Below are 24472 nucleotides of genomic sequence, written 5' to 3'. Positions count from 1 at the left end.
CTGGAATGGGGAAAAATATAATCTGTGGCACAGGTAAAGCAGAAGGAGACCCTTAAAATGAATAGGACTAAAAATGTCATGTTTTATATACTGAACTTATTGCACGAGGCTAAAGTTTCAGCTTGTCAATAGCAGCAATGATCCAGGACTTCAAACTTGTCACAGGGGGTCACCATCTTGGAAAGTGTCTGTGACACTCACATGCTCAGTGGGCTCTGATTGGCTGTTGAGAAGCTAAGCTTAGGGCTCGTCACTAATTATCCAGCAGAAAATGAGCTTCCCCTGTAATATAAGCTGATGCTACAGGTTTGCTGATTATTAAATTCTGATGCTAATTGCACTGGTTTCTGTGCTGCCATGTAGTAATTATGTGTATTAATTACTAATCAGCCTTATATTGTGACATTTCTATTCTATGTGTACTGTATATTGTGAGTGGGTCCCTAAGCTCAGTAAGTGACAGCAGCACAGAGTATGTGCAGTGAATCAGCAGAAAAGAAGATGGGGAGCTACTGGGGCATCTTTGGAGACACAGATCTTTACTGCTAAAGGGCTGTGGTTGCCTTGGGCTGGAACAGAAGCACAAAACAGAACGTACAACATTTCTAGCTACTGCTTTAGTTTAACTTTCCTTGTCCTTTAATTAAAAATATAACTCCCACATTTAGGCGGTAGACAAAACCTTGGAAATGCCAAATATAAAGAACAGCTCTTAGTTTGAAGTTGCTAAAGGAGAATTTAAACAGTCATATAGCGATACCCTGCATCCATCATTTTAGAATTTTGCTGACTATGTGCCTGATATCTGTACATTACAAATAACATTAGCAGTAACAAAGACATAATTCTGTGTTTAATAAAATCTCATTCACCGATTGGTTTTGTAGATACTGGGTTTCCAGATAAGAGAATTGGGGATGCACCAAATCCAGAATTCGGCTTTTTTCAGCAGGATTCAGCCAAATCTTAATGCCTGGCCCATCCAAAGGGCCATAGGGGCAGGGAGGGAAATTGCGTGACTTTTTGTCACAAGACAAGGAAGTAAAAAATGTTTTCCCCTTACCACTCCTAATTTGCATATGCAAATTAGGATTTGGTTCGGCATTAGGCAGAATCTTTCGCAAAGGATTCAGGGGTTCGGCCGAACCCAAAATAGTGGATTCGGTGCATCCCTAGAGGAAATCTATACCTGTGCAACTTTCTACTCACATTAACGGGTCTTGTTTTTGTGCTGCACCAGTTATAGACCAAAACTGCATTCCTATTGATTCAAACAGCCCCTCGAGTGACAGCAGAACAAAAAGGCCAGATAACAAAGGCCTTACTGTGTTGTCTCGTTATTATTTTACATCTCATTATCCCACAATTAAATAAGGTTTAGAAGAGGCAGTTATACATGGATTGTTCTCTAGACATTCTGTAACCAAAATGTTATTATTTCTTTTTGTTGCTCCCAAATGGTCTATTATATAAAATAAAAAATCCACACAATACTTTTGACAAGCAAACATTTGACAAGCCACTCACCTGTGTGCACCTGTGCTGGACGGAAATATGTTTAAAGGAGGCGCAGGAATGCTCTGGGTTCACTGGTACAGTGGAGGGAGGGCTGCACTGCTGACTCTACAAGAAAAACAGATATGAAAAAAAACCCATAGAAAATATTTAATGTTAGACAAAACACTTTTGGTGCCAGGCAAGAAAAGTATAAATGGGGAAAAAATAAATGAACAAAAGGTTAGCAAAGTAATATCAATGGCAGCCAAGAAGCTGAAAACAAGCTAGCCTCACACAGCACTAGAAACCACTATCATGGAAATTTAAACATTACTAGTATGACTGTAAATGAAAAGATTTATCATTAATCTTGTGATTTAACTGGCCATACACCTTGTTTTGTGAGGTTGTGAGGCGGATTCAATTATTTGGCCCTCCAGTAAATTATTGGATCATACTGCAGGCATAAGGAGAACCGACAGGATCAACTTGCTGATGCAGTCCTCACCGACAGGATTTTCTAACTTGTATAACCGATATCTGTCTGATTATACGCCAGATATTTGCCAGAGCTCCATACAGAGCCCAATAAGCTCAATGCTCAGCGCTATAGTCTGCAGCTTTAATCAGCATGTGACTGGCCATCTTTATATGTTGTAACAAACAATAATGTCTACTATCAATCCTTAAAGGGACACTGTCATGGGAAAAAATATCTTTTTCAAAAAGCATCAGTTAATAGTGCTTCTCCAGCAGAATTCTGCACTGGAATCAGTTTCTCAAAAGAGCAAACAGATTTTTTTATATTTAATTTTGAAATCTGACATGGGGCTAGACATATTGTCAGTTTTCCAGTTGCACCCAGTCGTGTGACTTTTGTGCTCTATTAAACTTTAATCACTCTTAACTGCTGTACTGCAAGTTGGAGTGATATCTATTTCCCCCCCCCCAGCAGCCTACGGGTAAGGTCACACCTGGAGATTCGGGGAGAATTAGTCGCCAGTGAGGCAACTTCGTAAAATGACGCGATGCGAGTGCCATGCTGTAGGCAATTTCTCATTCTAGCAGGCAGAAGACAGGGGGACGCCGTTCAGGGCAAATAGTCACCGGGCGACAATCTCCCCGAATCATCAGGTGCGACCTTACCTTTACAACAGAACAATGGGAAGGTAACGCTCTTTAACACAAGATAACAGCTCCCTGGTAGATCTAAGAATAGCACTCAATAGTAAAATCCAGGTCCCATCGAGACACATTCAGTTACATTGAGTAGAACAACAGCCTGCCAGAAAGCAGTTCCATCCTAAAGTGCTGGCTCTTTCTGAAATCACATGACCAGGCAAAATGACCTGAGATGCACCTACACACCAATATTACAACTAAAAAATACATTTTCTGGTTCAGGAATGAAATTTTATATTGTGGAGTGAATTATTTTAAGTATAAACAGTGTCATTTAGAAATAAAAATCATGACAGAATCCCTATAAGTAAAATGAAATTGATTTTGAAAATATAAAATTTAAAGCCTGCTACAACCTATGGGATTTCATGGCAACTTTTATGTTCATTTAAATGGTTTCAAATAATATAACACATTTTGCAAAGGGCAAGCTGCAGAGCATTTGTACCGAAGTGCATTAGCAGTGGACAAAGTGATAACGGTTTACAACACCCAAAAAGTGAAGCCATACCGGTAAAGGTAATGGGTTTGATAAGGAATGTTGCGGTGAGGATCGGGCAACAGGGGGCACACTTCTGCCTGGGCTTGTCCCCGGTCCACTTCCACAAGCAAACTGTACAAATGAAGACAAAATGCTTTGGAACAACAACTTTAAAGCAAAACAAAAGCATAATGCATTGAACTGATCAGGTTTTGTTCAGGTAATGGCTATTATGTTAGACATCCAGTCAATACATTTTTGGCCAATTATATTACCCAGTTTTTATTTTTACACTGAACAATTCCGTTAATGTCAGTCATTCATCCATTCTGTTTCACAGGTGAAGTTTCAACCGCTATGGCTATAGGTGCTTATGATAGGTTTGGTTATTCTTAATAGGTGTTAAAAGAATAGAAATTGCAAAGCAAACAACCACTGCCAAAATTTAAGGGGAGATGCTCTGCTAACCAGGTGTGCATAATCAAACTTAGAGTAATAAGGCACAAGTGAGAGACGAGAGATTCTTACCTCAAAATAATCACTAATTTTATGTCCTCTTGGGGTGTTCTTCCCTAAAAAAAAAAAATGTTAATACAAAGAACAAGTAAATATTAATCTGTTCACAGGATAAGGCACCCTTACAGATGTATTATATTAATCCATAGATTAATCTGTCGGTTCTTTTATTTACTGTAGTAGACTGCTCAGATCGAGATGGTAATGGGTTCCTATTGTGTACGAAGCATGTGATACTCCGCAGTACTAAAAACTGTGGCAAGATTTTAACAGGCAGATGTAACAGGCATTTGAAAACGTGTGTGTGTGTGGGGGGGGGCGAGACTGTAAATTCTATTTGTATACAATTGAATTCTTGCTGTTGGTATACAGAATTTGGTTATAATTTCAAGATGGCAGGACACACTAAAAGCCCCAATTTAAACGATGCCTTCATTCTGTATATGAGGAGATGTATATAAAATAGGGATGTACCGAATCCAGGATTCGGACAAATCCTTCTGCCTGGCCATACCAAATATGAATCCTAATTTGCATATGTCAATTTAGGGGCGGGGAGATTAATTGTGTGCCTTATTGTCACAAAACAAGTAAAAAAATGTTTTCCACTTTCCCCATATGCAAATTAGGATCCGGCTTCGATTCAGCCGAATCTTTTGCAAAGGAAATAGTGGATTCCGTGCAGCCCCAATATTAAAAACTTAAATGTTGTTACAGGACACAAACAATTGAAAAATGTAAAATCCTAGTGTATAAACGCTACAATGCACTCAATGCAAGGACCTCATAAACACAATAATTAGGGGCACATTTACTAAGCTCGGGTGAATAGAGGGAAAAAAACTCAAATCTCGAGGAGTTTTTTGTGCTCCTCGACTATCGAATTGGCGTAAATAAAAACGCTGCGACTATTCGCCCATTCGATAGTCGAAGTACAGTCTCTTTTAAAAATCATTCGACTGCCTACTTCGCCAGATTAAACCTACCAAATTGCTTTAGAAGCCTAGGGGAATGTCCCATAGGCTTTTTTTCTACGTTTTTTATCGAATAAAAAGGCATTCGATCGAATGAAAATCCTTCGATCGCTCGACTATTCGCCCATTCGACTATTCGCCAGCGCGTATATTTGCCCAAATTCCCTATTCGATTCCGGAGTCGAATTTCGAGGAATTTAACCCCTCGAAATTTGACCCTTGATAAATCTGCCCCTTAATTTATCCAATGACACATTAAGAGCCTATTTAAAATATGCAACACCTTAAACCTGTACTATGCAAACATTTAACACATAATACTGCTGAAATGTAACTTTGTGAGTCAAACATTTTTCCAGTCTAAAATAATTCCTTTTGTGTTAATGTCTTACTAATTTCTGTTACTTACCATTTAATTCATTACATAACTATTATATCAACCACTTAATTTACCCAAGGTGTGTCTGAATAAAAATGCAGTTTCTCTCATTTCTAACTTTTTTCCTGTCCATCTTTTTCCGGTAGAGTCTAATCCTTTTTAGAGGAAATGAGGGACACCTATAAGAGCCCCAAATGCAACTGTATTGTGTAAATAAACACAAACAATACATCCTAGTTCCCTTCTAGGTTCTGGTTATTGAATTACTGTCGCACAGAAAAAGCACTTAAACAGAGGAAGCATTCACCATTGAACAATCTGTTTCCAACACCTTAGCTCTAACCAAGAAGTTTTTAATCAAAAAATAAAAAAGAGGAGGGCTTTCAAACAAGTATCCATATTTGTAACCAGGACTGAATTGCTTAAAATGGTGGTTTTACTTTTAGTATGTTATAGAATGACTAATTCTAAGCAGCTTTTCAATTGGCCTTTTTTTTATAGTTTTGAATTATTTGCCTTCTTCTTCTGACTCTTTCCAGCTTTCAAATGGGAGTCACTGACCCCATCTAAAAACAAATATTCTGTGAGGCTACAAATATATTGTTATCGCTACATCTTATTACTCAACTTTTTACTCAGGCCTCTCCTATTCCAGTCTCTAATTCATTTAAATGTACAGTTGCTAGGGTAGTTTGTACCCTAGCAACCAGATTGCTGAAACTGCAAACCAAATAGCTACTGAATACAAAGCTAAAGAACACAAAAAAATAAATAAAACTGGTCTCAGATTATCACGCTTTACATCATACCAACGTTTAACTCAAAGGTGAACAACCCCTTTAAAAATAGCACTAGTTGGGATAAGAGGCACCAGGTGGGCTTATATACAGAGTATATACTGAAAGGGGTGGTTCACCTTTGAGATAACTTTTAGTATGTTAGAGAATGGCCAATTCTAAGCAACTTTTCAATTGGTCTTTATTATTTCTTTTTTTTTTTAATAGCTTTTAAATTAATTCTCTTCGTTGTCTTACTCTTTACAGCTTTTAAATAGGGGTCACTGACCCCATCTGAAAAACAAATGCTCTATAAGTCTACAAATGTATTGTTATTGCTACTTTTTATTATTCATCTTTCTATTCAGGCCTCTCCTATTCATATTCCAGTCTCTTATTCAAATCAAGGCATGGATGCTAGGGGAATTTGGACCTTAGCAACTAGATTGATGAAATTTCAAACTAGAGAGCTGCTAAATAAAAAGCTAAATAAAGCCACAAATAATAAAAAATTAAAAACAATTGCAAATTGTCTCAGAATATCACTCACTACATCATACTAAAAGTTAACTCAAAGGTGAACAACCCCTTTAATGATACCTGACCAACCACGTTTCCTCATCTAAAGACTTGTCTATATATCATCAGATATATAGATACAACCAAGCAAAACACACAATTATTTGAGAAGACCCAAGAATGTGGTAAAACAGAATTAATTACCTTGGCTTGTTTCATACGGATCTGCTTTTCTCTTTCGATTCCTCTGATCATTCTGCTTCTTCTCGGGAGTCTGCTAAAGAGAGACCTTTTAAAATGACACAGAAAAGTGCACTTCTGTCCTACCAGGGGAAGGAAAACTGAAATGTCAAAAGGAGGGCAGGAAAACTAAAAAATTTTAAATAATGTTTAGAAGAGTATGATATATACTCTTTCCCTTAAAAATAAAACAAAATGGAGAAAAAAAAAATCCACAGTACAAAGCAATCGTGTGCTTTGATTTACTATGATTAAAAATAAAAATCACCACTACACTTAGCATGTAAATGTATTTTGCCATATACAGGTACCAAATGAAATGGTTATAAGTTGAAGTATTTTTCACTAAAGAACCATATATCTAATAAAAGGTTAATGACTGCCTTTCCTGTTCCTGGAATAGCCAATGCAGAGGAACTAAAAATCTTATTATAACTGTGATTATACTAGAGTAAAATGATGACCTATCTTTACAAAAGGTAAAAGAAAAGAGGAAAAAATTCCAACCACTTAAGCAAAGACATGGCAATAAAATTTTAGTATACAAGTATGGGACCGGTTATCCGAAATGCTTGAGACCAGGGGTTTTCCAGATAACCGATCTTTCCATGGATCTTCATACCTTAAGTCTACTAGAAAATCATGTAAACTTTAAATAAACCCAATAGGCTGGTTTTGCTTCCAATAAGGATTAATTATATCTTAGTTGGGATCAAGTATAAGCTACGGTTTTATTATTACAGAGAAAAAGGAAATCATTCTTACAAATGTGGATTACTTGGGTAAAATGGAGTCTATGGGAGACAGCCTTTCTGAAATTTGGAGCTTTCTGAATAACGGGTTCCAGATAGCTGTACTGTTATTAATAAACAAGACATTGCTGCGTAACTGACTGGCAAGGAATATAAAAGATTCAGAAACTGTGAAAAACTATAAAACCCAAAAAACTAATTTTATTGTGACAACACTGGTCAACCCCAAAGGGAAAGGAATTTTCAGGAGACATTTCACCCTTGGGCAGCACAGGTTCTATGTGGATAATCTCCTCTTACAGCATTTGTTTGCAGAACAGCACCAAACTGTAAATCTTTTTATTTAAAAAGCCTTTATTTCAGCTTAGGGCATCAGGATAATATCCTCCTGTGCAGCCCAAAAATTAGGGATGCACCGAATCCAGGATTAGGTTCAGGATTCTGCCTTTTTCAGTAGGATTCGGCCGAATCCTTGTGCCTGCCCGAACCAAATCCTAATTTGCATATGTAAATTAGGGGCGGGTAGGAGATCATGTGCCTTTTCATCACAAAAGAAGAATTTTTTCCACCTTTTGCTTTCCTGCCCCTAATTTGCATGTGCAAATTAAGATTCAGGTTGGTTTTCGGTCGAATCTTTCATCAAGGATTCGGCCGAATCCCAAATAATGGGTTTGGTGCATCCCTACCAAAAATGTTGCACAATGTAAAATAAATACTGAATTCTACCAGGAATTCAGTTGTTTTTTTTATTGGTGTGCATTTATAGATTTTTATGTTTTGCAAAGCAAGATGGGATCCACCTGCTTCATTAATTTGTGGAACCTCCCACCAAGATGTGTGATTGGGTCAAACGGGGATGGAAAGTAGTAGAAAAGAAAACCAATTTCAGGACATAGAACTGCTCACCTCAAGTTCTTTGTCACTCAGAGAACCCAAGCTGCAAAGACTTTGGTTGGAGGATTCGCTGGTAAGAGGAGCCTTAAAAGTAAAACAAGAAAAACTGTAATAATAAATAACACAACATTGGTTCTATGTTAACAGATGTCAAAAGCCAATGCATTTGAATTGCACGACACCAATTTAGATCAAAATTGCGCTGAATACTTAGGATGTGCTGGAAAAACGGAAAATGGAAATAAAGATTTATGTACAAATTCAGCTTTTAATATGTTTTTATGGTATGGTTTTCATTTAAAAATGATAGAATAAAGATTTACAAGTTGTTCTACATGATGAGGTATGGTCTGAAACCATTTACTGCAACAACTCTTGAGTTAAAATAACTGATTGAAGAAAAGAATTTATACATTTAATGGACTCCAGCAAAAATGTTTTATCAAATAACTGTATATAAATCAGCAACAACGGTCATTGCACATAATGATGTTAAAGGGCATATAAAGGCAAAAAAATAAAATTCCATTTTTACTTTCTTTAATCAAAACTAAACCTATCTCCAATATAATTAAAAAACGTGTACTGTTGTTATAAGAAACCTGACTGTATGCAGTGAAATTGTCCCTTCATTTACTGGTGTGGATAGGAATTGTCAGACAGTCCCTAACTGCTCTGCAGGGAAACAAGCAGGGGGAGCCCTCGCCTTACTTCCCAGCCATGCAGAACTCAAGCAGCTTTGTTTGTTTCCCTGTAGAGCAGTCAGCGACTGTGTAAAGATTTGTATTGGATTTTATTTTTGCCTTTAAATTCCCTTTACTGTTTCCGACTCCAGCTGTAGGGGCAAAGATCATGGAGCCAGATTTAAACAGATAAACTGGGATTCTATTTGGAGGATTATTTTGCTGCAGCCACTGGTTCTGCAGAGTTGGAGAAAGTTTGTATTAAACAATACAAAAACTATAAAATCCACATTAGATTACATGACAACACAGGTCCAGTGCAGTCTGTATATTCTGATTATTAATCAGTCTTGCTGTATCGGCTTCTGGCAGATATTATTTGACTTGTGCTGTTTTGATAAGTTATGACGATCTATAAGCAGCCCAGACCACACTGAGCATGTGCACAGTCTTGGTCTTGCAAAGATGTATAACAAAGTTACAAGATGGTGACCCCCCTGTGGCCAACTTTGAAAGCATAAATTATTTGTTTGATTAGGCTTGTGGTGCAGTAAGTTCATGTTTATGTTTAGTACACAAAATACAGCATTTCTAGCCTTATTCTATTTTAGACTTTAGTTAACCTTTAAGCTTGCCTCTGATCACCCAAAAAATCATCAAGCATTTCAATAGTGGGGGAAGAGCAAATCCCTTACTGTTTTCACTTCATTATGTGCATTCTCCTTTATGAAGTGGGCAGAAGCAGTGAGGAGGTACTAATCACAGGCAGAAAATCTGGTCAGCAAAGTAACTGGGTCCTCCAATCTACTCATCTTTCACAGCCAGTAACAACCACTAGAACATTATACCTACCTTTGCCACACCCACCCCTGTGAACCGTGCTTCCAACAATTCCTGTCGCCTTGGATCCAGGCTATGCAACTCTTCCATCATTTCCACTGTAAAAAAAAGTAGAACATTGTTTATTGCTAGTGCAATACACATGCATACTTTTATTTTAGCAGCTGCACACACATTTTTTAATCTAAAGAAGTTAATATTCAGATATTGCTTTAAGAATGGTTTCTTATGGAAGCAATAAGGCATTTACAATACACTCCATACAAGGTACAAAAGACGATACATCGGAGAAAAAAAAACCAGACATACTAAAACACTTAAATGTTTCGGGTAAGATCGGTGTGTGTCAACTAACTTAGTAGCATGGCATTTGTCCTTTGATGTCCTTCTTAACTTGGCAAACAAAATTTTTTAGATCAAGGTCAAAGCCTCCCCACCCCACATTTTATAATCTCCGACCCAGTATAATCCAGACTGCACAGCTAGGGATCAACTTGACTGCTTATATCTGTATCTGCCTTAAAGGAGAACTAGACTGTAAAAATGAATATGGCTAAAAATTCCATATTTTATATAGTGAACCTATTGCACGAGGCTAAAGTTTCAACTTGTCAATAGCAGCAATGATCCAGGACTTCAAACTTGTCACAGGGGGTCACCATCTTGGAAAGTGTCTGTGACACTCACATGCTCAGTGGGCTCTGATTGGCTGTTGAGAAGCTAAGCTTAGGGCTCGTCACTAATTATCCAGCAGAAAATGAGCTTCCCTGGCTGTAATATAAGCTGATGCTACAGGTCTGTGCTGCCATGTAGTAATTATGTGTATTAATTACTAATCAGCCTTATATTGTGACATTTCTATTCTATGTGTACTGTATATTGTGAGTGGCTCCCTAAGCTCAGTAAGTGACAGCAGCACAGAGCATGTGCAGTGAATCAGCAGAAAAGAAGATGGGGAGCTACTGGGGCATCTTTGGAGACACAGATCTTTACAGGCTGTGGTTGCCTTGGGCTGGTACAGAAACATAAAAAATAAAGTACAACATGTCTAGCTACTTCTTTAGCTAGGCTTTAGTTCTCATTTAAGTTGCCCTGATAGATAGAGTGGTCTGTCTTTCCCCAAACCACTCCTGGTTGTCTCAGGAGGCATCCAACTGTATAGTAGACCGCTGGCATCTAGCCCTGCATTGTCTTTTCTGGAAACCCATTATCCAGAAAGCTCCGAATTATGGAAAGTTTGTCTCCCATAGACAGCATTGAATTAAAATAATCCAGATTTTTTTTTTCTCTCTAACAATAAAACAGTCGCTTGTACTTGATCCCAACTAAGATATAATTAGTCCTTATTGGAGGCAAAACCAGCCTATTGGGTTTATTTAATGTTTACATTATTTTCTAGTAGACTTACTGTATGAAGATCCAAATTATGGAAAGATCCGTTATCCGGAAACCCCAAGGTCCGTAGCATTCTGGATAACAGGTTCCATACCTTTACTTGCATTCATTTATTAAACCTTTTGGTCTGTGTATATTTGTATAAAAGTGAGATTGAGAAAATAAATTCCCAAATTGCTTCATTTATAATCTGCTTTTCTTTCGCTGCAAAGTTATATTTAGAAATGAATGCCCAATGCGGTATTAAGTTACAGCATGCTTAGCAATAAGTGGCCATAATAAAACAGAGGTCAGATAAGTGAAATTAAAGCAGACACAAAGAACAACTGCAGCAGCTTCACAAACCTGGACTTATTGAATTGGCTTAAGTTACAAAAAGATCTTTGCTTCATCAGCATTAATGGGGCACGAGTCAGGGGAACGACACCATTTATACAAAAATATATATAATTGCTTAACAAGAGTTTAGCCTTCGTTCTTTGTAGAGAGAGGGGCTTAAATGGTTTTAAAGGGGTGGTTCGCCTTTAAGGTAACTTTTCAGTTGGTCTTTACTATTTATTTTTTATAGTTATTTGCCTTTTTCTTCTGACTCTGCAGATTTCAAATGGGCGTCACGGACTCCCTTCTAAAAACAAATGCTCTGTAAGGCTACAAATGTATTGTTATTATTACTTTTATTACTGATCTTTCTATTCATCTTCCAGTCTCTTATTCAAATCAATGTATGGTTGCTAGGTGAATTTGGACCCTAACAACCAGATTGCTGAAATTGCAAACTGGAGAGCTGCTGAATAAAAAGCTAAATAACTCAAAAACCTTCAATAATGAAACAAATTAGAAAATTGTCTCAGAATATCCCTCTCTGAATCAGGGGTGCCCAAAAGGTAGATGGGGATCTACTAGTAGACCATTAGTTGGTGATCAGTAGATCTGAAGACACTGTCAATAAACAGCTTGTCTAAATCACCCTCCTGTTTCATTCTTTTCATTCAGATATTTATTATGTTAAGGTTACATAAGGAATAGTTGTTTGTTAAATATAGCAATAAAAATGATCTCATAAATCAATATAATATTTAAGAACAGAATGCTAACAATGCTTTTATGGATGTAGAGCATAATGGGACAAGATCACTAAAAGTTATTATTAGTATTATTAGTAAAGTATGGGCACTCCTAGTCTACATTATACTAAAAGTTAATTTAAAGGAGAACAACCACTGTACATTAGCAGAATGGTTGCCTCCTGTAAATCCCTTCTACAAAGGACAGCCTTTTTTATTATGAGAAATAAAAGCTATAAAGTTTTTAGAATTTAAGACGAGCAATGTATTTAGCCTTTGCTGCTAATGTGGCACTACACAGACTAATTTAATAATCTAACTGCATTGAAAAGAGATTGAGGGAAGCTGCCTTGTGCCGTCTCTATCAGAGCATCCCATCTATATCCCACAGAATAATAATAAAGGCTCAGACCTCGGTGTGACTATGGCAAGAACCCTCCATGACGAGCACCTTCCTCCCACCTTTAACTGTAAATCAATTTGGACAAAGGCTCTTTTTTTGGACAGCGGAAACCACATGTGAAAATGCAGACATTTAATTTATTTCACATGCACGTCTCTCCTCCTCGCATTCCTATTAGTGAATATGTGAATAAGTTCTTTCTCCCCCCCCTCGCTACCCTGAGCTGTGACTATATTGTTTTGCTGTCTCTCTCCAGGAGCCGACTCCATTTTACCTCTGCCTAACAGCTGCTACCAAATAAAAGTGAGGGGAAACTTATAGGCAGCCCTGGATCCCGGCTACTTTCCTTCCTCTCTCTGCTCTTTCATGAAGGTCCACTTGCTCAATTGTGCTCCACTACAATCAATGAAATATCCATGACTTGTGAGTGTGTGTGTGGGAGGCTTCACACGGTGCAGGTAGTGATTTAAAGACGTAAACAAGAACATTAAAATGGAAGCAGGCTAAATGCCAAAAAGGCAGGAGTCGTGGCCCCAGACCAGCGCAGCTTCTAATGTTCTACATGTATGGGGAGAAAAGCTGTGAGACACACATAGGTGATGTAACCCAGACAGAAAATGTTACCTAAGAAAACGTCATTCAAACCAACTCCAATATACACTTATTACATTTATTTCTTCTGCTGGTCCTGACTTATTAAACAATGTATCATTGTTAATAAACAAAAACCAGCAACACTTTCAATTCAAATAACATAAAATGTTACCTAAGAAAACGTCATTCAAACCAACTACAATATATACTTATTACAATGTATTTCTTCTGCTGGTCCTGACTTTTTAAACAATGTATCATTGTTAATAAACAAAAACCAGCTTTCAATTCAAATAACATAAAATGTTACCAAAGAAGATTTAATCCAAACTAACGCCAATACACACTTATTACAATGTATTTCTTCTGCTGGTCATTGCTTTTTAAACAATGTATCATAACCAACATTGTTCAGAGACGAAAACCAGCAGCACTTTCAATTCAAACAACATTAAAAATAACATTAAAAAGATGGAAAAGATACTTAGAACTGCATTTTTTTTTTATTAGGCAGATTATTGGTTTGGGGGTTTGCAACACCTTTAAAGGAGAAGGAAACCCCCAGGGCGCTAAACCCCTCCCCCCCTCCCCTGTGCTGCCCCCCCTCCCTCCTCCCCCCTGGCCTACCTGTCCCCCTGGGCAAATGCCCCTAACTTTTTACTCACCCCTCTGCGCAGGTCCTGTCCACGGAGTACGCAGTCGCCATCTTCTCCCACGCGCGTCTTCTTCCTGCTCTGATCGGCGTTTTCTGGCGCATGCGCAGTAGGAACAGGTACCGGTACGGCTCTACTGCGCATGCGCCGAATGTCACGAAGTGAAATCGGAAAACTTCGTGACATTCGGCGCATGCGCAGTAAAGCCGTACCGGTACCTGTTCCTACTGCGCATGCGCCAGAAAACGCCGATCAGAGCAGGAAGAAGACGCGCGTGGGAGAAGATGGCGACTGCGTACTCCGTGGACAGGACCTGCGCAGAGGGGTGAGTAAAAAGTTAGGGGCATTTGCCCAGGGGGACAGGTAGGCCAGGGGGAGGAGGGAGGGGGGGCAGCACAGGGGAGGGGGGAGGGGTTTAGCGCCCTGGGGGTTTCCTTCTCCTTTAAAGGGATACTGTCATGGGAAAAAAAAAATTTTTCAAAATGAATCAGTTAATAGTGCTGCTCCAGCAGAATTCTGCACTGAAATTCATTTCTCAAAAGAGCAAACAGATTTTTTTCAATTTTGAAACTTTGAAAATCTGACATGGGGCTAGACATTTTGTCAATTTCCCAGCTGCCCCAAGTCATGTGACTTGTGCTCTGATCAACTTCAGTCACTCTTTACTGCTGTACTGCAAGTTGGACTGATATCACCCCCTCCCTTTCCCCCCCAGCAGCCAAACAAAAGAGCAATGGGAAGGTAACCAGATAGCAGCTCCCTAACACAAGATAACAGCTGCCTGGTAGATCTAAGAACAACACTCAATAGTAAAAACCCATGTCCCACTGAGACACATTCAGTTACATTGAGAAGGAAAAACAGCAGCCTGCCAGAAAGCATTTCTCTCCTAAAGTGCAGGCACAAGTCACATGACCAGGGGTAGCTGGGAAATTGACAATATGTCTAGCCCCATGTCAGATTTCAAAATTGAATATAAAAAAAATCAGTTTGCTCTTTTGAGAAATGGATTTCAGTGCAGAATTCTGCTGGAGCAGCACTATTAACTGATTCATTTTGGGAAAAAAAATGTTTTTCCAATGACAGTATCCCTTTAACAAATACGTTTGATGTACTGTTGAACGAAATAAACACACCTCCAATTCAGCAGAGCTGGAATGCTTTTCGTTCAATAACAGACCATTTCAAGTAAAAGGAGAATTGATCATTAATACATCAAAAGTGAAGAAAGATTCTACTCATTTAAGTCACCCCAAAGCTACATGGCATATATATCTAAATAAATGGGGTTCATTAACCTCAGCATTTCTGAGTTCTGCCCGGCACAGATCTGTTGGACGTACAAGTGTGGGGCCTGGGGTTTTCTGGATAGCGGATCTTTCCTTAATTCGGATCTTCACATGCTTCGTCTACTTTAATATCATGTAAACATTAAATAAACCCAGTAAGATCGTTTTGCTACCAATTAGGATGAATTATATCTTAGTTGAGATAAAGTAAAAGGTACGGTTTTATTATTACCAAAGAAGAGTCTATAGGAGACTGTAATTTGGAGCTTTCTGGATAATGGGTTTCCTGATAATGAATCTACCTGCCATTTAAAGGAGAACTACAGCCTAACTAAAGAAGTAGCTAGAAATGTTGTACATGATGTTTTATGCTTCTGTACCAGCCCAAGGCAACCACAGCCCTTTAGCAGTAAAGATCTGTGTCTCCAAAGATGCCCCAGTAGCTCCCCATCTTCTTTTCTGCTGATTCACTGCACATGCTCTGTGCTGCTGTCACTTACTGAGCTTAGGGATCCACTCACAATATACAGTACACATAGAATAGAAATGTCACAATATAAGGCTGATTAGTAATTAATACACATAATTACTACATGGCAGCACAGAAACCAGTGCAATTAGCATCAGAATTTAATAATCAGCAAACCTGTAGCATCAGCTTATATTACAGCCAGGGAAGCTCATTTTCTGCTGGATAATTAGTGACGAGCCCTAAGCTTAGCTTCTCAACAGCCAATCAGAGCCCACTGAGCATGTGAGTGTCACAGACACTTTCCAAGATGGTGACCCCCTGTGACAAGTTTGAAGTCCTGGATCATTGCTGCTATTGACAAGCTCAAACTTTAGCCTCGTGCAATAAGTTCACTATATAAAATATTTTTAGCCACATAAATTTTTAGAGTTTAGTTCTCCTTTAAACAACTAAACTCACTGCTAAAAATGCTACATCCAGCATCAGCGACTGTGATTAGTATGGTATCCAGCCGTCTGGGTACCAAACATGGTGAACGACAGACAGAACGTATCATGGTTTACCAATGAAGCCCTGCAGCCCTAGCAGTATGTAGGAAGGAAGACGTGAGCGTTGGCACCCCAAAAATGGTATACCTCAAGCTACACCAGAACCCAAGTCATCACTCAGAGGAGGACTTGAACACACTCAGCCAAGCCTCCTGTGGCATCTTATTTAGTGCTCAAATGGGGCTAAATTTAGGAGCACAAATAAAGGTGGTTGTGGTACAATCCATAATCAATGCATGTGTTATTCAGAAACAGGGGATTTTAGTTAGAAAGTTATGATCATAAAATTTGTAAGTCACCATAGCACATCAAGGTAAAGCCCATAAGGTGGTCCTAAATATTTACCTACACTTGTTGGGAAAAAGTTATCCCCTGCCCATGGCACGAATATATATCTATGCAAATAAATTTTAAAGTATTTCATGCTTAAAAACAACAAAAAAAAATCACGTTCCCTTCGAAGCTTATTAAAGGCATGTTCACCTTCCAAACACTTTTCTTCAGTTGAGTTGTTTTCAGATTGTTCTCCAGAAATAGAGACTTTTTTTTAATTGCTTCCCATTTTTTTTTTTAGTTTTTCCAAAATCTAAGTTTGCAGCTCAGTAGTTCAAGTGCAGACTTTAAACTATTACATTTTGCAACATTTAGTTGATCCATATCTCAGCAGCATCTCTGGAGTATCAGCAACTATTGTATCAAGTCTAACAGCTGCCTGTAATGAAACCCAGGGATTCTGCTCAGCAGGGACAAAGATAAGAAATGTATCAACTAAATGTATCAATTTAGAACAGTTTACAGGGTCAGCGACCCCCCCCCACGGAGCAATACCGAATATTTTCCGATTACTCTGAAACCAGCGGAACTGAAAAAAGTGTTGGAAGGTGAACAACCCCTTTAACTGCTTAGCTGCCTAAAATGTAAAACTAATTAGCAGTACAAAGATAACAAACGCTTCTGTATAATGAGCTTCTCCTTATAGGTCAATGGCTAACAATGTCTACAGTTTGGGGTCTGTTTATAATAGGGATGCACCGAATCCACTATTTTGGATTCGGCTGATCCCCCGAATCCTTTGCGAAGGATTCGGCCGAATACCGTACTCTATCATTTGCATATGCAAATTAGGGGTGGAAAGGGGAAACCATTTTTTACTTCCTTGTTTCGTGACAAAAAAAAGTCACGTGATTTCCCTCCCCGCCCCTAATTTGCATTCCGGTTAAGAATCCTGGTGGAATCCCGAACCGAATCCTGGATTCGGTGCATCCCTAATTTATAATGCACTCATGATCTCCCTTTGAACAAATTACTTACAGGGATACAGGGTGCTAAAGGCAGCGAAAAACGAAAAACTTTTCGATTAGTATTTATGATGGCAAAAAAGGAGGAAAATAATGATTCTTTTGAACTAAAAGAATAGGCAGTATATATTTCCCGCATGGATTTGGTTTATTGCGTGTATAAGGCCCCTTTTATGGAAAAACCTCTGCTTATAAGAAACTGGCTTTACAGTAAGAAATATACTTTTTTTGGGGTGCATCAAAGGCACGAGAGAAGTGTTTCAACCTGTTATCTGCCAGTCAGTTCCATGTGAAATAAGGTGGCAAACGTGTTCATTATATTTTGTTTATGGGTTGACACAAAAATGAGCAACTACATGCCATCCCAACTCAAAAGACTGCATGAATTAAGTGTTTAGACCTTGACAGTAGAGCTCTTTCCGGGACAGTATATCTCTTCCACCAACAAATGGAATCAAATGGAACTTATTCAACTGAAAATGGCACCAAATTTCAATGGAAGAGACCATGCCTCCCCAATCGGATGTCATTTTGCATGTGATCCTGAGGCAATGCAATGATCCCAATATGCAAAAACTATCCCTGCCAGCTCGAATAAAGGAGAACTATCGAACAAATGAAAATTTAACCTCAGCGGCATCGTACTGAAAGAAGACATTTTCTAAGTATAAGCCATTAAAAATGATGAACCATTTCGGAAATATTCACGTTAATCTTCACTGACCTTCTCTCAGCATCTGCTTCTCTTCATTCTGCCTTCATGCAGGAGTTGGGAATGTGATTTTGAATGACCGTTAAATCAAATATATATTTTTGAGGGTGTGGCTCCTTTTACCCAGATTATGTATTAGAACACACTATTAGGGTCAGGGCACACGCTCAGATTCGGGGACATTAGTCGTCCGAAGACAAATCTTCTCTTCTTCAGGCGACTAATCTCCCCGAACTGCCTCCCACCGGTGATTTACATTCGCCGGCGGAATGTAACTCGGACCGCTTCGTTTTCCGAAGTCATCCGAAGTTTCCTCGTGAGGCAGGGGAAGGCAGTTCAAGGAGATTAGCCCCCCCGAAGAAGAGGAGATTTGTCTCCAGGCGACTAATCTCCCTGAATCTGAGCGTGTGCCCTGACCCTTAAAATCACCTGAAATCCTGTCTCTCTACATGCAGAATTTGTACCAACGTCAGTTATTGTGTTTGACCTGAAATCAGCTATTTGAGCAAGCTCTAATACATCTGCTAGAAAAAGAAGCTCCCCTATAACGGTGGCCTTAGATGCACCAATAATATTGTACAAAACTAATTTTTGCAAGATATTCGGTGCGCGTATGGTAAGAGACGAGCCGACTGATATCAGCAGAAGACTTGGATATCGGTTGGCTCATCGATCAGGCTGGCTGGAAATATTGATTGGTTTCTTTTGAAGGCCATTGTTAGTGCTGAATGGTCAGATACAGGATTTTATTGAATATCTGACGATTCAGCTCTACACGTGTGTATTGAAACGAACCATCTTTCCTGGAAAGATAAAGGAAAGATCACAATTGTCTATGGCCACCTTAAGATATATTGGATCTGTCAATGAAAATCTGACACCAAACGCCTCCTGCATGAAGACACTATAAAGAGAACAGAAGCTGAGAGAGGAATAGTGAAGATAAACTTATTTATTTCAGAAAAGTTTTCTGTATGATTGTATTTAGAAAGTTTCTTATTTCAGTACAATGAAGCTTATATTAAATTTTCATTTCCGTGATAGTTCTCCTCTAGGATGAAAGAGATTCCATTCTTGATACAGCTGGTTGGATTGGACCAAATCTTCCAACATTCCCATGTCAGATCAGAGGGAGAGCAAACTCCATTACAAGGACAGATGGAGCCCAAATTAATGTTGTCCCCAAACTTTCAGACTTTTTTCTACTTTACCAGTCTAAGTAAACAAAGAAGCCTCCAAGTCATTTTATTTCAACTGCAAGTTGTACAGTTGTTGCCAAAAAGTCAGCCACAATAAAAAGCATTTCACAAATATTGTCACCTAACTCTCTTTGAGGGGTCAGGTCACATCATGAAACAACTAGTAAACTTAAAGGACAACTAAACCCTAAAAATTAATGTGGCTAAAAATGGCATATTTTATATGCTGAACTTATTGCACGAGGCTAAAGTTTGAGCTTGTCAATAGCAGCAATGATCCAGGACTTCAAACTTGTCACAGGGGGTCACCATCTTGGAAAGTGTCTGTGACTCTCACATGCCCCTTTGTAGCATTTATATCTCATTTTAATGCATCAGCTATTTTGGATTGCATTAGGTGGTTCACCTTTAAATTAACTTTTTCGTATGATGAAGACAGAGAGCGATATTCTGAGACGCTGTGCCATTGGTTTTAATTTTGTATTATTTTTTATTTTTTATTGATTGGCTCTCCCGTTTGCAATTTTAGTTGGTTACTAGAATCCAAATTACCCTAGCAACCAGGCAATGATTTGAATAAGAGACTGGAATATAAATGAGAGAGGCCTGAATAGAAAGATGAGTAATAAAAAGTAGCAATAACTATAAATGTATAGCTTTATAAAGAGAATATGCTTTTTAGATTGGGTCAGTGACCTCCATTTACTGAGCAACCAAATCACGGAGCACCAGGCAGCATTTGGGGTCATATAAAAAATCCAAATTTATTGAAAATAATCATAAAATCATGATGAGCAAACAAGTGAACATAGCCCCACGCTTAACGCGTTTCGTGGCCTCACGCCACTTCTTCAGAAGACCTCCATTTGAAAGATGGAAATAGTCAGAATAAAAATGCAAATTGCTTAGATGTGTCAATTTTATAACATACTAAAAGCTAACTGAAAGGTGAACCACCCCTTTAAGACAAAAACTTCATTAACTACAACCCTATATATCCCTTTATATTAGGGATGCACTGAATCCAGGATTCGGTTTGGGATTTGGGCAGGATTCGGCCGAACCGAATCCTAATTTGGATATGTAAATTAGGGGCGGGTAGGGAAATCACATGACTTTTCATCACAAAAGAAGATATTTTTCCATTTTTTCTTTTCCTGCCGCTAATTTACATATGCAAATTAGGATTCGTTATTTAGCCAAATCTTTCACCAAGGATTCAGCCGGATCCCAAATAGTGGATTCGATGCATCCCTACTTTATATTCATCACTGACATTGAAGTTTTAGAGTGCCAGCCAACGTTGAGTCTACATTTCCGGACTCCATTCTGCTCTACAGGATCCTGGAGTGGGACGGCAGTGCTGGTCATCAATGAATCAAATGAATGTACAGGTATGGGACCTGTTATCCAGAAAAGGGATCTTTCCTTAATTTAGATCTCCATACCTCTATGTCTACTAAAAAAAATATTCTAAACATGAAATAAAGCCAATAGGCTGGTTTTGCCTCCAATAAGGATTAATGATATCTTAGTTGGGATTGAGTGCAAGGCATTGTTTTATTATTACAGTGAAAAAAGCATGTCACTTTAAAAATTGTAATTATTTGATTAAAATGGAGTCTATGAAAGATTGCCTTCCTGTAATTTGGAGCTTTGTGGATAATGGGTTTCCAGATAACGCATGCCATACCTGTACTTTGATGAACAGTCGTAACATGGGAGTAATGAATACGTATACAGAAAACCCCCAAAGAAAAAGAGCAATGAATGAAGGGTGTCAGACAGCTGTGCATGAATTAGAACTTTATGTTTCCCCTTCCTACAGGCTTAACATTCCTTAGTGTTTATACTGGAAATATATTGTATTTGTACTTCTGTCTAATTTCTCCCCCCAATGGGCCATGTGATGCCAAGGGAAAATGCTCTTTTTTTTTTTAATCCTACCTAAAGGCTGTCAACATGAAGATAAATAAGAAAGTTATGTGTATATAGATATATGAGATATGTCCTGTAGTCGTATGTAGTGATGAATGGACAGGGCAGTGGCTGCCTTGCAGTGCTGGGGTCCAACATTCATTTCAGGGGTCAGGGCAGGAATTACAAGGAGTCTGTGTGATCCCTGGCGGGTTTCCTCCCACACTCCAAACACAGAGGCAGGAGAAGTGACTCCTAATAAAACTGCCACTCGTGTGTGTGTTCATGTGATCTGGACTTTAGATTGTAAGCTCCACTGGGGCAGAGACTGATGGGAATGTATCATCTCTGTAAAACACTGCAGACGTTGTCAGTTCTCTATAAAGGGAATAAACTATGGGGTCTCCATCTTGGGCTGAGGGGTTATTCTATAAATCTGACATGTCAAACCTCCAGCTGTTTCTGAACTGCGTCTCCCAACGTCCCCGCCCACAGTGCAATGTAGAGATTTGCAGTTCAGCAACAACTAGTGGCATGCAGCCTGAATATCCTAAATTAATATATAGGGAGAGAACTTTCAACAGAATATAATTGTACTTTTAACCCCTCTGATGGTGGGTGAATTAAAAAGAAAAGGGCTGCTGGGAGTTGTGAGGGGCTGCTGGGAGTTGATAGGGGCTGCTGGGAGTTGACAGGGGCTGCTGGGAGTTGACAGGGGCTGCTGGGAGTTGACAGGGGCTGCTGGGAGTTGACAGGGGCTGCTGGGAGTTGACAGGGGCTGCTGGGAGTTGACAGGGGCTGCTGGGAGTTGACAGGGGCTGCTGGGAGTTGACAGGGGCTGCTGGGAGTTGACAGGGGCTGCTGGGAGTTGTGAGGGGCTGCTGGGAGTTGTGAGGGGCTGCTGGGAGTTGTGAGGGGCTGCTGGGAGTTGACAGGGGCTGCTGGGAGTTGTGAGGGGCTGCTGGGAGTTGACAGGGGCTGCAGCCTGCAGGATCTTCGTCCCTAGGGTGTGGGCCCTGGCCCCTGAGTGTGGATAAAGATGCCCGCGGCCCTCCCACTTTCCCCGGGATAAAATTACCTCTCTGCCTCGGTGGTTCGGCCCCCGGATTTTGGGGAGACTCTCCTGGCTCGTCCCCTCGAGGGGGGTCTTGATTCTCCGCGCCTTCCTCTCGCTGTTGGTCTCCCGAGCTTCACAAGACTAGGCCGCAAATCCCCGAGCTTTCCTAAGCGCAGAACCCCGCGCCCCACCCTCCGGGCACGGACTCGCCTGTCATGGATGGGGCGGGAGGGGGGAAAGCGCCCCCCAGTGGTGGCTCCTCCTTTCCTGGGGGGGGGCGATGGGGATTATAATAATAATAATAATATATTTTTTTTAAATTAAGGGGCCGATTATTTTGATTTTTTACCTCAGAAAGCAGCGAAATGTTGGGACTATAAGTCAAACTGTGGGAGACGTGAGAGAATTTTCTGCTGTTGCGGGTCCAGGCCCCTCCGGAACCCCCCGCCCGATTTAACCCGGATCGGCTCGGTTCGGATTATCGGGGGTAATGGGTTTAATTAGTGTAAACACGATAGTGAAACTGCTGGTTTTCTCGCGAGATTCAGGGGAAAGGGGAGGGGGCGAGGGCAATTGCGCGTTCACGAGAGGTAAAAAAGAACCGCGCCAAGTTCACTAAACTAAGGTAACGCGCAAGGAGGTAGAAAGGGGCGGGGCCGCGCAAACTTTCCCGCCTGGCAGGTGGTTATGAAACGCGCTCTACAACTGGCCAGCCTTGAACTCCAAGTCCCGCCCTAAAAGCAAAGCGAGGCAAATCCATTTGCGATTGGACCTCTGAGAGACGGGGAGGGAGCCTGCAAAAGCCTCGTTTCGCGAGAACGCAAACCTATAGGAACAGACGAGCATTAAGTGGCCGAGTGACAGCACGTGTGAGCTGTGGGCAACGCCCACTCAGGAAGGACCGGTCTGTGGGCGGGGAAAGGAGTTAATTGGGCGTGTCAAAACTGAAAGGGCAGCTGTCATTGCCTTCTTTTTGCAGACATTGGGCCAATCAGGAGCGAGTAGAAGAGTGATGCTGGGCAAGTTTAGTTGCAGACACGTGTGGAGAGTCTTGTGCCTGGAGGAATGTCATACTATTCATTAAAGCACTTTCCTCTTATGAAAACCAAAAAAAAAAGAACTGGCAAGGGTCATGTGACCTGCTAAAATATCTCTATAATTATATATATATGTTAGGGGCGTGTTTATGCAGTTCAGTGGGAGATGTTGTGTATAATCTACAAGTGCCCTTGTGCTTAGAATAGACTCTTAAGTACCTTGTAAGAACCAGGAAGTTAGAAACCTGGAGTCACTTCCTGTTCCCTTTTTAACTCATAAAACATCAAAAAAGGGGTGTGGCTTTGTTGGAAGGCAGGGTTTGGGGAGCTCAGGGGCGTGTCCAGGTGTAACTAAGCGTGGGCTGGGCTTATGCATCTTCTGAGCTGCACTTTTTCAGGGATACCAGAAATTGTTGCTTTTTTGTTCGAGTAAACGTGTGTTCCATCTGAATCATTTTTGTTCCTATTGGTCGAGTGTAGGGTTGGCACCTTTCCTTCCGACTATCTCCGGGTGGGGAGGCAGGACCATGATGTTGGGGCATGAGGCGGGGCTGTGATCTAAAGGGGCGGGATGTGACATCAGGAGCAGGGCTATGACATGATGATTGGCTGATCACTGCGTCAATCTCGGGGAATCCTGTCTGGTTTTCCTAATTTGGAAAACCGGGCAGGCAGTTTTGACTCGGGCAGCCAGGGTCTGGACTGGGCCAGGAAAATACCCAGCAGGTCCTGAAAGTGGGTTTCAGCAGGGGCCCTGATACAGCAGCCCCGAGCCCCCCCCCAGTCTGACCCTGTGGATACCCTTCAAAAAAGTGGGATGTCCGGGTCAATTCCAGACAGGTGGCAGCTCTAGTCAAGAGACTTGGGGGTATTTCAGATTCGTTGATGATGCAGTGATTTCCACATGACCAATTGTAATGAACGTACCTGGTGGTCTAGGGGGGGGACGACAGGGACGCCTGTCGCCCCCTCGGCGGGGACGCCCGCCTCGACGAGCGGCTTCCTGTAGGCCGCAGGCGCCGGCGTAGTGACGTTAGCGCGCAGGGGCGCGCAATTCAAACACTATTTAAAGCCCATTAGGGCTGTGGGACTTTGCCCGTG

At 40.3% G+C, this 24472-nt stretch overlaps 1 protein-coding gene across 2 annotated transcripts in view; it reads right to left on the bottom strand.

Moving 5' to 3' along the window:
• Positions 1-23095, bottom strand: part of tlk2.L (tousled like kinase 2 L homeolog) — a 35976-nt gene extending 12881 nt beyond the window's left edge. Inside the window, exons 1-7 of one of the 2 annotated variants that reach the window (XM_018234888.2) lie at positions 22356-23095; positions 9746-9831; positions 8223-8294; positions 6529-6601; positions 3689-3732; positions 3191-3292; positions 1528-1623 (exon numbers count right to left, since the gene is read on the bottom strand). In XM_018234888.2, the coding sequence (XP_018090377.1) occupies positions 1528-1623; positions 3191-3292; positions 3689-3732; positions 6529-6601; positions 8223-8294; positions 9746-9826 (468 nt within the window). In that variant the 5' untranslated portion in view covers positions 9827-9831; positions 22356-23095. The remainder of the gene's footprint in view (positions 1-1527; positions 1624-3190; positions 3293-3688; positions 3733-6528; positions 6602-8222; positions 8295-9745; positions 9832-22355) is intronic. The other variant, XM_018234891.2, reaches the window with a different exon arrangement.
• Between the last annotated feature and the right edge of the window lie 1377 nt (positions 23096-24472).

The sequence above is a fragment of the Xenopus laevis genome, chromosome 9_10L (assembly GCF_017654675.1).
Source record: "Xenopus laevis strain J_2021 chromosome 9_10L, Xenopus_laevis_v10.1, whole genome shotgun sequence".
NCBI classification, from domain to species: Eukaryota; Metazoa; Chordata; class Amphibia; order Anura; family Pipidae; genus Xenopus; species Xenopus laevis.
This window is presented reverse-complemented; position numbering and strand designations above follow the sequence as displayed.